This window comes from Mytilus trossulus, chromosome 1, assembly GCF_036588685.1.
Source record: "Mytilus trossulus isolate FHL-02 chromosome 1, PNRI_Mtr1.1.1.hap1, whole genome shotgun sequence".
NCBI lineage: Eukaryota > Metazoa > Mollusca > Bivalvia > Mytilida > Mytilidae > Mytilus > Mytilus trossulus.
The window spans coordinates 46,705,161-46,719,020 of NC_086373.1; the positions used below are offsets into that span (position 1 = coordinate 46,705,161).

The 13,860-nt window shown below is 31.6% G+C and overlaps 1 protein-coding gene across 1 annotated transcript in view; it reads right to left on the reverse strand.

Moving 5' to 3' along the window:
* Positions 1-476: 476 nt before the first annotated feature.
* The window catches only part of LOC134725741 (leucine-rich repeat serine/threonine-protein kinase 2-like), a 95,909-nt gene continuing 82,525 nt past the window's right edge, over positions 477-13,860 (reverse strand). Inside the window, exons 62-68 of the mRNA XM_063589796.1 lie at positions 13,196-13,368; positions 10,468-10,543; positions 9,696-9,871; positions 9,287-9,424; positions 7,412-7,590; positions 7,109-7,174; positions 477-2,395 (exon numbers count right to left, since the gene is read on the reverse strand). Coding sequence (XP_063445866.1) covers positions 2,280-2,395; positions 7,109-7,174; positions 7,412-7,590; positions 9,287-9,424; positions 9,696-9,871; positions 10,468-10,543; positions 13,196-13,368 — 924 coding nt within the window. The 3' untranslated portion in view covers positions 477-2,279. The remainder of the gene's footprint in view (positions 2,396-7,108; positions 7,175-7,411; positions 7,591-9,286; positions 9,425-9,695; positions 9,872-10,467; positions 10,544-13,195; positions 13,369-13,860) is intronic.

Genomic DNA, 13,860 nt, shown 5'->3' on the forward strand with positions numbered 1-13,860 from the left:
ATCACAGGTAAAAACTCATGTGTAAATTCAAGCAAACGTAATGCTCGTCATTTCAAAATCAACACATATACAGATCGCCCACACTAAAACATGACTAAATGTTTTTAAAAGTGTTTGACATTAGCATTGGCACCTCTATCCTTTCAAAACCATTCATAAGTAACAAGGAATTTTTAAGATAAAAATAATAAAATTATGAAAAGTTAAGTAAGGGTAAAAAGGCAAAATATGGATAAAGCTAGAGGATTTTGAATACTGGCAAAATTTTCAAACAAGAGGACCAAACATCCTTAAAAGGATACATTGGATATTCCAAAATAGAAATATTAATATCCCTCTGCTAGAAAATCTTCCACTTAAAGAATTTCTTGGGAGGGAGGCCTACAAGAGGTTTGAAATGTTTACAACTATGATTCCTGCAGATTATGTCAACCTCTAAATGTTTTTTTGTGATTTTGAGTTGCTGTTCTGAAATAAATGCAAACACTAATTAAATTTTTAGCCTTTTCCCAAACACTCTTTGGAGAAATAATAGACAACACAACCATTTATACATTCCTTGTACTGATAAATTTAGAATGTTGCTATAAAAAAAAGTTTTTTGTTTAACTGTTTCATTGGAGAAGTACACATACCAAAACTTAGAATACTTCAATAGCTCCTGTCACAAGAATATGTCTTAAATGATGTAAATGTATATTAAGCATATTAAAACTTGGTAAAACAAGTGTGTAATCAGAAGAGTTACATCAAAATTAATCTGAAAGACACATGCTATTCAGCCTATTGCAAAATGTTAAAAAGAATGAAAGAAGACAGCAGATTTAGTCATTCTTCCAATATTACAAACAAAACATTTAGATTACTAACAAAAACAGTTATAACCATCATAGCTATATGGAATGTTATCACAGAATATACAATTTTAGTCCGATATATATCAACATAAATGAAACTTCATGAATTGTCATCAGTTCAAAGAAAAATTCAAAATGCATTTTCACAACTTCATATAAATTAAATATCTTTGATACAACCAGTTATTTATCATTCAATGTACAGATCAAATTGTATAAATACTTTATATAAAACATACTATATAAATTACTATGACAAAATTATTATTTCACGAAAATAAAATATTGCATATGTCTCATGGTCTTAAATAATTAAATGCATCACAGCAATTAACAATAATGCACTAATAAATAATTCAACAAGCACCTTCTTCAATGTTTTTTTTGTTAGAACCAAAATATTGAAGGACAACATTACATATTTAACCCTGAACTTGTAATGCAGTGAAACAAGAAATACAACTGCATATCCCAGTTATTGGGAAAGCAAACATCAATTGCATTGCTGCATTCTTATTAGTTTATACATTGTACACATATCATTAGAATTCATCAAACAAATAACACAATAATCATGCTGAAAACTTAGCTTTTAAACTATAAATATGAATACAATAGTATATACCTTACAAATTGTCAAATTGTCATATATCAAAGGAATGTCATTATTTTGTTTACCACATGAAATCAGAAAACAAAGGTTTAAATCAGCATAAGATTTAAATTACGAATTCATGGCAGCTAGGTAGAACAAAGTCATCATAAATATAATTGTGAACATCTAGATTTCATCTACAAGAAATATATAACATCAATATTTTTTGGCATGACTGATGTAACACGTTAAGAAAATAAGGACAATGGCATCACATAAAAATTGACACCATGTCTAGCTTTCATACAAAATCCTCCCCATACCATATTATATCTGAGGGGGGATAGGACCTTTATCGGGTGTTTTTAAGAGCCAGATTTCAGGATCTGGGAATCATTTTTGTCGAATTTCAGGACCAGGGATTTCATGTTTTTAAGCCCGGGATTTCGGGATTTTGTCTTTTAAGCCCAGGATTTCAGGATTTGGTGTTTTAAGCCCAGGATTTTGGGATCAGGACCCCTCCTACCCTCCCTCATATCTCAGTGAGACAATTGTCCATACAATTATTATTTATAAATTTATAAAAGTTAGAGGAACTCATTTGAAGGCCCACATTTCAATAAATACCAAATCTGATTAGCAATATATCTTTTTCAAGAGGTCATGTCTATGTTATTTCATAATTGAAATGTAATGTTATCCAAGTTATTACAATTTCGTGATAAGTTTCTAAATTCATGTCTTTTCATTTAAGTGTTACACAGTGCATTTTTTATCTCAATTTCAGTTATAACTGTAGTCGTGATGAAGTTGTCTTTTTCTTAACATTACAATGTTAAATAGTTTTCTACCAACTGTTGTCTTTGTTTAATTTCAAGCATCTGCTGTTTTACGTTTCTAGAGAAATTTCCATCCCATACAATTATGCTACCATAATCTTCATCTGTAAAATAAAAGTAAGTGTATAGAAATTATGAGTTCCAAATACTAACACATGTTTTCTATTGAAGCTGTTTCTTTAATAAATTGATTAATTGATGTCTGATTTACATCAGTCTTCCAAAGGCATATATGACATGTATATTCAGGACTAGAACATGTTTATAAACCCTTAACTGAACTAGCTATAGAATGACACTATATTAATGCTCTTGTTCACAGTTTGACACTCCACAGGAAGAATGTCACACTACTTGTCTTTTGTAAATGTTAGCTATAACAAAGGAGTAGGTCCGGTAAGGACCGATTTTGGCCTCAAATTTTAGTTTCATCTGACGAAAGATTTTGACCACTTTTTAAACACTTAAGTGTCAATTTCATTTGATTCAATTATTGTTTCAGAAAGATTTTAACTCTTTTAGTCATTAAAAACGATCCGATTTAAGCTAAAATAAGAAAAATCTACCAAATATGCGAAAAAATGTCACTTTTCAGATAGTTTTTGTCAAAAATGAAAGTGGCCGCATCCGTGCTCATCCTAAATCTTTATATATGTTATGTATTATCATCAAATACAACTTCCATTTCAATATTTTGGATGAACACAAATGCGGCCACTTTCGTTTTACACGGAAACCGTCTAAAATTTAACTAAAATGTTGGAATTGTGAAGATTTCAGTAATTTAGCATGACTTAATGGTGCTAGTACTCAATATATGTGCATTGTATTGTCAAAAACAGCCAATATTTATGTAGCAGAACCAATCTACTATCCAATAAAAAACTAAAAGTTTACATTTTAACAATTTTGTAAAACTGCTATATTTTGGGGCCAAAAAGGGCTCTTACTGGACCTACTCCTTTCATTAATTTGGTCTCAAATAGGTACAGTATCAAACACACTTTCAACGAAACCATCTGATTCAATGAAAGGAAGCTACCAATGAATATGTTATTTTCAATGAGAGAAGTTTACTGGATAGATATATCAGTTCTTTCCAAAAACTAAAGGCTCTCAAGAGCCTGTATCGCTCACCTGACTCTACTTGGGTTTTTGAAATCATATAAAAAAAAAAAAAAAATTTGGCTACAAAATAAGCAGCACTTGGCCAGCACCTCATTAGGAAAGAAACATTCAAGATATGTTATGTTTCATTTCATTCAGTGGTTGTCTAGAAGAAGTTCAAAATGTAATAGTTTTAACGATGACCACGGATGCCAGATGCCAAGTATTAAGAAAAGCTCACTTGGCCCTTCAGGCCAGGTGAGCTAAAAAGTAGATCTAGTCAGGTTATTTCTTTTTGAAGCCATTATCACAGTGTAGATACTATTCTGTACGCTATCCGGAAGTCGCGATTTTCGAAGCGAGAACTTTTTTTGGATCACATTTAAAATTTGTTGGATATACTATATTAAACGGTAAGATGTTCATCTGTACATTACTGAATGATTAATTCAGCTGACATCGATATTCACAAATGGTTTATAATTAAATTTAGCACATTCATTATTCATATCTTTATCTTAATCAAGAGATTTTCAAGTGCATCACTAAGGAAAATCAGTCGGTGAACCTAAACACAATCTTTTTGCACCCTTTCTGTACAAACTAACTTAAAAACCAGACTTAATTAACTAAATAAAGTATATTTTAAGTGGTGGTAAAAGTTTCAGCCAGATCTTTGAAGCCAGAAATAAGAAAATTACACTTGTTTGAATTTCTCACTGTACGATCAGTCTCGCTTGTATATTTTGAAACTGTATGATCAGTCTTGATTTCACTGTATTCTAGTGGTGATTTCAAAGTTATTTACGATATATTAGAAGATGGCATTTTTCTAAATAACACTAATATATTTTAATAAATTCACATCCTGAAAACTTATCAAACATGTTTTAGCTTGATAGGGTGTACTCGACTCACTACATTAAGTATAAGGATGTTTGAATGTTGCTGAAATAAGAGGAAGTTTTATTTGTTTATATAAGTTTCGGAAATGTCCTCCGTTATACTTAAAATTGTACAAACACAGATTTAATTGTTATATAAAAATGCATGTATTTACAAACATTCGTGGCCGTACTGTAGCCTATAATTGATCACGGTTTCTTCACTTTGTTTTGGATGTAGATCTTTCTCTTTCACACTCAATTGTACACCACTTTGTAAAGCGGTGGATTATAGTGATATTGAAGTCCGTCTTTCCGTTCGTCCGTTGGACCGGTACAACATGTTTCGCCGGTTTCGTAAGCGCATCTCCTCATAAACCACTTAATATACATTGGGATCCAATCCAGGAGAAAAGTGGATTCCAAATATATGTTCCAATACAAATGCATTGAAAGTTAAAAAAAGAGTTTCAAACCGCCGGATCCCAATTTTTTGAATCCGTCACTGGTATAACTATCAGTGATATTGTTGGCTTTTTTCAAAACTACCTATACTCTTTTTTTTGGGGAAAATATGCGTAATTTTCATCAAATTGGAAATTTTAGAATAAACCATGAATTTGAATGAAACTTCAATTTACAGATCCCATTTCAAGAGTCACACCCTGCTTTGAAATAAGACCCCTTTTTGTCAGTGATGATACATAAATAGACCCTCAATGATCTGCACGTGTAGTAATTTTAGGCCTGAAAAAAAGTATAAATTAGTGCTTTTTAGTTCGAATCTATGCACAATCACTACTGAAACTGCAATGATTGGGAAAAAAGTTGTCTTTTTGGGAATAATTTTAAGCCATTGTTTTCAAATTTGGATTCTCCTCCAGGGGGAAAAGCCTTTATTCTCCATTAATTTAAGGCAAACAATATCACTGACTATTAATTATTTTTTTCTCGGATTCCGTATCATAAATGACAATATAAAAAAGAAGATGTGGTATGATTGCCAATGAGACAACCGTCCACTAGAGACCAAAATGACAGACATTAACAAATATAGGTCACTGTACGGCCATCAACAATGAGCAAAGCCAATACCACAAAGTAAGCTATAAAATTCCCCGAAAGGACAAAGTAAAACAATTCAAACGAGAAAATTAACGGCCTTATTTATATATAAAAAAAGGATTGTATTTCGAATTTTATTAAAAATCTTTTACGGGGTTTCTTTATATAAGATACGGACTTGAACATTGCATTATATCGGGGCACCCATCAGGTATTTCCAACTATGACCTCCAAAACCAATTGTTAAAATTTTCTTCAATTGCTCCATTTTTAAACAATTAATGTATTATGGACCTTCAATTTCGAATTTTTGGTAAATTTTTTTTGATGTTTCTATATCTTAAATACGGACTTTGTTATAACCTTATATTGGGCGTACCTATTTTATATCTACAACTTCCTTCAGACACTTGTCATAACTTAGTGATTTTTTTTTCAGATTCCTTATCATTTAATTCACTTATGCACCTCTAATTTTGATTTTTCGAAAATTCATCAGTTTTCTATTTCCATGATAAGGACTTTTCCACTACCTTATTGGGTGGTACCCGTTTACTACTAGTATACACAACTTTAAAAAACTTACCATATATTAATAAAACTTCCTCATATTCGTTATTATATGATGCCCCTGTGCACCTATAATTTGGTTTTTTTGTTGGTTTATTTTTTTTCAAAAACATGAACTATAGAAGTGGCGGGTATAATTTTCGTTAATTCTTTCCTAAATACCTAAAGTTTTTAAACAAAGCTTTTTCTATCTATTTTTTGTCATTTTAAAAGAGACAAGCTTGATGTATCTTATCACCAATTGGTCAACGGCAGACGGTGTATTGTCACTAAATAGTCTTTAAAAATGTAAAAGTAAAACAGATAACTGCAACGACACACTAATACAAAGTCTACAAAAATCATCAGAAATATATTTGTATTGTCTGATGAAAGAAATTACACGTTATAGTTCCATGGAAACATTCATAATATCACATAGACACGTATATACCTTCAAATTGCCGTTGTTTTTTTCTTCAAAATCACGACTGGTCATACAGACAAAAAAACTGAAATCGCTACTAGAATACAGTCAGTTTTAGACTGATCGTACAGTAATTTATTTTGGGATCCTCAAGGAAAGCATATATTTTATTTGAAATACGACCATTCTACTCAAATACGGTAAGAATATTGAAACAGTATATATTTAACTGTAAACTGACGCAAATATTAGCAATACAAGATTATTTGCTTTGTACTACGAGAGCAAAATTGTCAATCGATTTCACTTTTTTCTATGAAGTTGGTGTGATGCACACGTATATTTTATATTCTACTGCATGTTTTTGTTACAGTTACTCATATTTATGATGCTATACATACATTTATGTTGTGCAAAGCACTTTATAGATATAGAAGTAAGTAAATGATGAGAAAAAGCACGAAAACAAAACCTTTCTGTTAGCCAGTTTGAAATCCTCGCTTCGAAAATCGCGACTTCCGGATAGCGTACAGAATAGTATCTACACTGTGATTATATATAACCAAATATCTTCGCTCTTTACAAACAACATATCAATTAGCCAGGTCTAATTTTGGTCTCAGGAAAAGAGATTTATAAGCATTTACTACACCAAATAATAGTAAAACATCAAAGATAATTTGTTTTAAAGGATTCTATTGCCTTTTTTTAGCACATTATAAATACAATATCAATAAATATAGGCTGAATTTGACATATTTTAATAATTGTTTTAAGTTACATACCGTGACACTTGTAGGAGTCTGCTCTGTCATGGAATCCTAAGGCTCCACTAACGATTAATGGGTATTCTGAAAAATAAAATATGGATGTAAAGCATTTGTACTCAGACCTTTCAACCATTCAGGCCCCTTTTTAGTTAGTAAACTAAATGATATGCAACATTTTTTTTTCGCTCCTTATGTGGTTCAATAAAATTATGTTTTATGAATTCAATTTTTCAATTGTAAAAACTTTAGAAGTCAAATTTTTGTACAAAAACAGGTCTTAAAAAAATCCCTGACTTTTTTACAAAACAAAATACTTACCTTTATGGTGAACAGTCAACAAACTTCTTACAGGGTTTGTGTATCTGTGTGTTAATACAATAAGATTTTGTGTCTTTACATCAACCAATCCAATATGGCCACTACCAGTCCCAATCCAGAGTACACCTATGTTGCCTTGCAGAGCTAATGATGTTACTCTTGATAAATCTTTCCTCAGTCTACATAAATAATAAATACATATTGGCAACTTTATAACTCTGATGCAACTCTCCATTATGAAGGTAATAAACTATTGCTTAAGCCTCGGTCACACAGATAGCTCGAACAGACGCCTAAGGGATAACTTTTTTCAATCCGTTCATGTCCTTATAACGTCTGTTCTTATCCCTTAGACGTCCTTCCATATCCGTTGCATGTCCGTTGAGCCTTTGTTTTATTCTGTCAATGTCCATTCTGTCTGGAGGAAAATTTTGAGCATGTTCAAAACTTGAACGTACATCCAACAGATGAAATGTCCATTGAACATCGGAAGGCATCCGTTATGCATTTGTTATGCGTCCATTTTGCATCAACAGACTCCCAACCGATAACAATTTTGCCAACGGACAATTTTTATTTTCATTCGTTAGGCGTCCGTTCGTGCTTTCTAGTAAGGTGTGACCGAGGCTTAATGAATATACAAATTTTATAGATAATATGTATCATGTGTGCGATGTCTTTCAACATAACTTTACATTTACAAGGACAACATATAAGTTTGCACTGCAAGTCTTCCAAATTCAATCTTCCTCTTCATGATGTATACAATGTTTGGAATTTTGGTAGATACTGAGACAGGCAGATAAATTTAGAAAATTTCACCTATCATAACACCACATTAAATCAAGAAAGCTACAAATTCATATACAAAATACAACTTATAAATTTTCACATATACAATGCACCACCTTTTTACATCTGTCTGTGCCATATCAGGCTATTGTAGACCAAGTGTTGTTTATTGCATGTTGTGTGATTTTGCTTGTACAATATTATTTTCATGGGTAGGATATTAGTGTTTGATTTGGTCTGTTATACTGTCCTTTTTCATTAATTATTTTTATGGCCCCTCAAGGAAGTTGTCAGTGCCATATAGTTTTACCCTTGTCTGTAATTCCATTATTTCGCAACAAACCATTATACAGAGTTTTTTTTCTAAACACATTAGATATTTGGCAGATTTTTGGTATATGAGTTAACCATGATGAGTTACATATCAAGATTAAGTTTCTTTCCGTTTTACTCATTTTTGCCAAAATTACGGGCTTTTTTACTTTGATAAATTGTTGAAAATCAGATGTTAAAAATACTTTTTTTCAAAACACTGTCAGATATTGGGATGATTTTTGGCATCTAAGTTAATCATGATGAGTTACAGATCAAGTTTAAGTTTTGTTCTGCTTTGCAAATTTTTGTTGTAATTTCAGGCTTTGGACATTGATAAATTTTTGAAAATCACAGTTATATGACTTTATTTCTAAATGCTTTCAGATATTGGGCTGATTTTTTGGTATGTGAGTTACTCATGATGAGTTACAGATCAAGTTTATGTTTTATTCCGCTCTGCTAATTTTTTGCCAAAATTAAGGGTTTACAACTTTGAAAATAGTTGAAAATCAGTTATATAGACATATTTCTATATGCCTCCAGATTTTTAGCTGATTTTTGATACGTGATTGATTGATTGATTGTTAGTTGCCTTACACCACATTAGCACAAATAGGCTATATAGCGGCGATTTTGATATGTGAGACTACCCATCATGTTTGTGTCCACATGTGTTATTGAAATTGCAGATTTTTCAACTTTATGAGACGGTGCCATTTGTGTCACTTTGACACATCTAGTTTTAAACTGAATTTAGCATGAACTTACTGAAAGATCTGTGAGATATCCAGTGATGACCTTGGTTTCAGGTCTGCTGCAATGTAGATGTGTACAATACAAGATTTTGCATGGGATAAAAACAGTTTCTTATGTCCTAAAACCATATTATTTATCTGTGATGGTCTTCTGAAAATAAAAATAATAAAATACATACAATGTATGTTTAATTTGATTAAATTGAAGGTTGATAACATAATACAACAATATATATGTGACATAAAATTAATAAAATTCAGAGATTCATAGGAGTTCCTTTAGTTTTTCATATAGCAAAATTCTTTATAGATGTCACAAGGATTTAGCAAGATTTTGTAGGATGTTAATTAATGCTACTTAGTAGGAAAAGGTAGAGGAGCATAAGATCAAGATTTCATGCAATGAAAAATCTTTGTCTTACTTTGGATCTGCAGTATCTATCTTTTTTTCCACACCTATACTTGATCTGGTCCTGAGTATCAACACACGAGACCCACAACTGACATACAAACGCTTATCTCTCTGTGATACCTCCATACACCTAACAACTTCCTTAGCATTACCAGGGGTCAAACACATTGGTATGGCTTTATCTTCCTGAAATAGATAATATCAGTTAGATTTATTTTTACTGGTCTACCATATACTCTATTTGTAATTCAATTTGTTAAAGGAGGAAAGACATTGAAAGCTATTACATTTTTGTAATTCAAGTAAAGGAGGTGAGAAATTAAAAGCTATTACAACAGATTTTTCTCAAGTTTTCAAACATCTTAATAGGTAGCTTTAAAAAAAAAAAGGTGTTGTGGTATAAATGTCAATGAGACAATAATTCACTGATGATCAAAAGATGTCATTGTACAGCTTTCAATTATGGTAAAATACATATTTGATTCTTAGCTTATCATCCCAGTTAAATAACCATTTCTTTTTTACCCTATTAGATTTACAGTTAATTTGTGCTAATTGTAAATACTAGTATGTATGAAAAACTTGTCATTGAGCATCCATCAACATGATAAAATATTTTACCTAGATACATTTTAGTACCAATTCAAGTGATAGGGACAAACACCAAGAAGTTGTTGAAAGATACATGTCTTTGAATCACTTTTCAAAAAGAATGCTAGAAATAAATGTTCTGGAACCCAAATTTATGAAGAAAGCGATATTATAACTTATTAATAACTCACATGAATCAGATCAGAAACTAGAAATACAGCAATAGTTCCATTTGCTAAACCAACAAATACCAAATCATCCTTAGAACTGAAAAAGAAAAATATAACATGCCAAAAATATGAACCATAACAACAGAAGATAATTAAATTATGGGTAGGAAATACATTTAAAAATAGAAATCAATCTTTAGAAAAAAATATCAAAAGACCATTTATTTTAGGAAATCATGGTGTATTTATTAGTTGACATAGGCTTTAATCTAGGTTTCAGCAACTGTGAGTACAGGAACACACAGATAAATACTTTTGTGGTTTTTCTTGCCATTTTTCTTGTTTTCTTTTGTGTTTCAGGTCAATTTTATCAGTCAAGACCTATCCAACTGATTTTTTTTTAGTTTGTTCTTATCAGGTTTTGTAATACCACTTTTCAAGGTTTGGTTGCAGGTTGAATACTGACAAACTTGTTAATCCTGCCATATTCTTTATGTGCCTGTTCAAAGTCCGGAGACTGTAATTCAGTGGTTGTCTTTGTTGGCTGTCAAATTTATTTCTTTTTTTCTCTCTCCTTTATTGCTATTAGCATACATCAGCTTTTGGTAACTTTTAAAAAATGTTTCACAATTTGTCATGCTGGTGCTCTTTATAGCTTAATATATGGTGCTGATTTTTCTCATTGTTGAAAGACATACTGCGACCAAGAGTTATATACATCCTTGTCCTTTAGTCCTTGGTGGATTCATTGGCAATCATACCACAACTCCTCCTTATTAGCTTATATAGAAACAAAGAACTATATAAAATAGAATAAGAATTTCTTCATTTTTTAGAAAAATATGGATGAATTTTTCAAAGTATTAATTTCAAAAATGTGTGACAACTAACGATGAAAGGGATCTCAATTTTTAATAAATTAAAGCACCTATTTTCAAAACTGTGTTACTGACTAAATACTTTATAATTATTTAGTACTAACTGATGATTACTAAGCTTTTACAGTTCACATGTACAAATTAGGAAGTTTATTCTATTTAACCTGCCAACATCTAAAGTTTGCCAAAGATTTCCTTAGACATTATTAAGTGCAGTATATGGAAGAAGAGGCAATTTGAAGCAATCTGAAATTCATTTGAAGTTAAAACTACTTAATATTGACATGACGTCCACAATATAACTTAAAATTAGATCAAAGACTCAATGGCTGGGTTGCACAGATAATTTCTTAAACTATGGAGAATACTCAATAATAAAATTTAAATATTTGAAATATGAAATGTAAAAATTCCTCAAACAATTCAATTCAGAAATAATTGGTACACAACTGCCCACCTGACTAAAGGCTGGTTTTGGACTTAATTTTTTGTTTGCAGGCCTAAGTGCTGGCAGGTAGTATCCTATGTATGCCTATAAAATGTATTAAAGGCTACTATCATGTTCAACAGGGATGGGTATACTCACAGTTTTTTTCTGCAAATGTTGCCATGGTTACATGTTATACATATTACAACAGTAATATGATTTCCAATATTTAAAAATAAATCAATGCCTAGTTAATACACTTTCCGCATAGTTGTTAATCTTTTTAAAATATATTGAAAAATTTACTATGAATAATTTAAAAAAAACAGGGAGCTTGGTACCAAGGGGTTAAGGAAAATCCTATGGCCATATAGAAAACAGCAAAAACTCAAACAAAAGTAAAACAAAAAGTTCCCAGAATTCTATAGTCCTAGCTACATGAAAAATCACAAATAACTCTTTAGAGGGTTGCCATCATGAGCTGATTGGCCATTATGACAAAAGTGTGTCAGAAATCATATCTGATATTCTTCCTCAGTCATAATTACCTTCCATCATTATCAAACTGAACAAAGAAATAACATGACGGGTGCCGTATACGGTGCAGGAAATGCTTACCCTTCCGGAGCGCCTGATTTCACTCTCGGTTTCTAGTGGAGTTTGTGTTGTTTCTTAATTATTATTTATAACTGTTGATGTAAATGTCCTTTGGTTTTGTGAGTCTTTGTTTACTCCTTGGTTTTGATTGTTATTGTCTTTATTATGACAATCAGTTCCTGCTCAACAAGTGGTATCTGTTGTGTTGCTTATGGCAAGTAAAAGTTCTATGATATTACCACCAAGAAAAAGAGGATATGTTTGGGGATATGACCATTGGAACATACCATAAGTCATATGGTATATAAGTGACATATATATTCCATTAGTCAGACAAATCATAATAGTTTCCGTACCATTTTAAAGGGTTGACATTTTAAAGCCTTGGTTAAATGGATTTCTTGTCAGAAGCAACCCTTAATCAAGGAACTAATGATAGGAAACACAAGCCCTGGAATATGAATTCAACTGTAAGATATCTAAAGTGTTATTTTACTAAGTAGCAATCCACAAGAAGACTTTTCAACTTACTCAGACATATCATTCTGTGATTCCTAGCTTTCCAATCTTTGCTCATACTCCTAAATATTGCGTCCTTTGTTGAAAAGCAGCAAATACTTATTTTAAAGTCTTTGGTTTGACCAAATTAGATTTTGAACCCACAACCTCCTGCATTCAAGGCCAGTATGCTACCAATGGTTCGGGTAAAACATGTACATCCATGTTATTATTCAACTTCATTGTAGAGAGGTATCACACACTTGTATATGTCTCATACATAAACAGGATTAGTTAACAGTATAGTACTATGTTTACATTCCAATGTAAGTGTATAAATATATCTTACCCTGGTATGTGTCTCATACACAGAACAGCATCAGTTAACAGTGTAGTACTACGTGTACATTCCAGTGTTAGTGTATTGTATATCCATATTCTACACTCTTCTGTGCCGATGAGTAAGCAGTTCTCTTTCAATGCCAATAAACACAGAATCCTGCCATGGGTAAATATTGCTCCCTAATTCATATAAACCAAAACACAATAATAAATTGAGATCAAGATAAAATTCAAAGTAGGAACAATATGCTCCTTATTTGGCTAAATATTAGTTTAAATTAAGTTATCTCCACCCTTGGCGAATAAAGAGAAAATTTGAGATCTACAAGGTAATGATTTTCATGATTGCAATCCTGACTGGCTGCATCCAATCAAAAAGCGCCTCTAAATAGACCATGTGGAAATGTGGAAAATGTGAAACAATTCCCATGTGCAGATTTTGCAGCAAGAGTTTAACCCCCCCCCCCTACTGGCATACTGACAATATGCAAAATTGGAATACCATAAACAAGAACAATAGTGCACACGCTGAAATGTCTCGCCTTCTTTTATAATCATTGATATAATGTTGATAGTCCTAAATTTAAAACTTTATTACAACTGTCACATAAACTCAACATTAACCAAGAAAACTAAACATTGATCAATGAACCATGAAAATGAGGTCAAAGT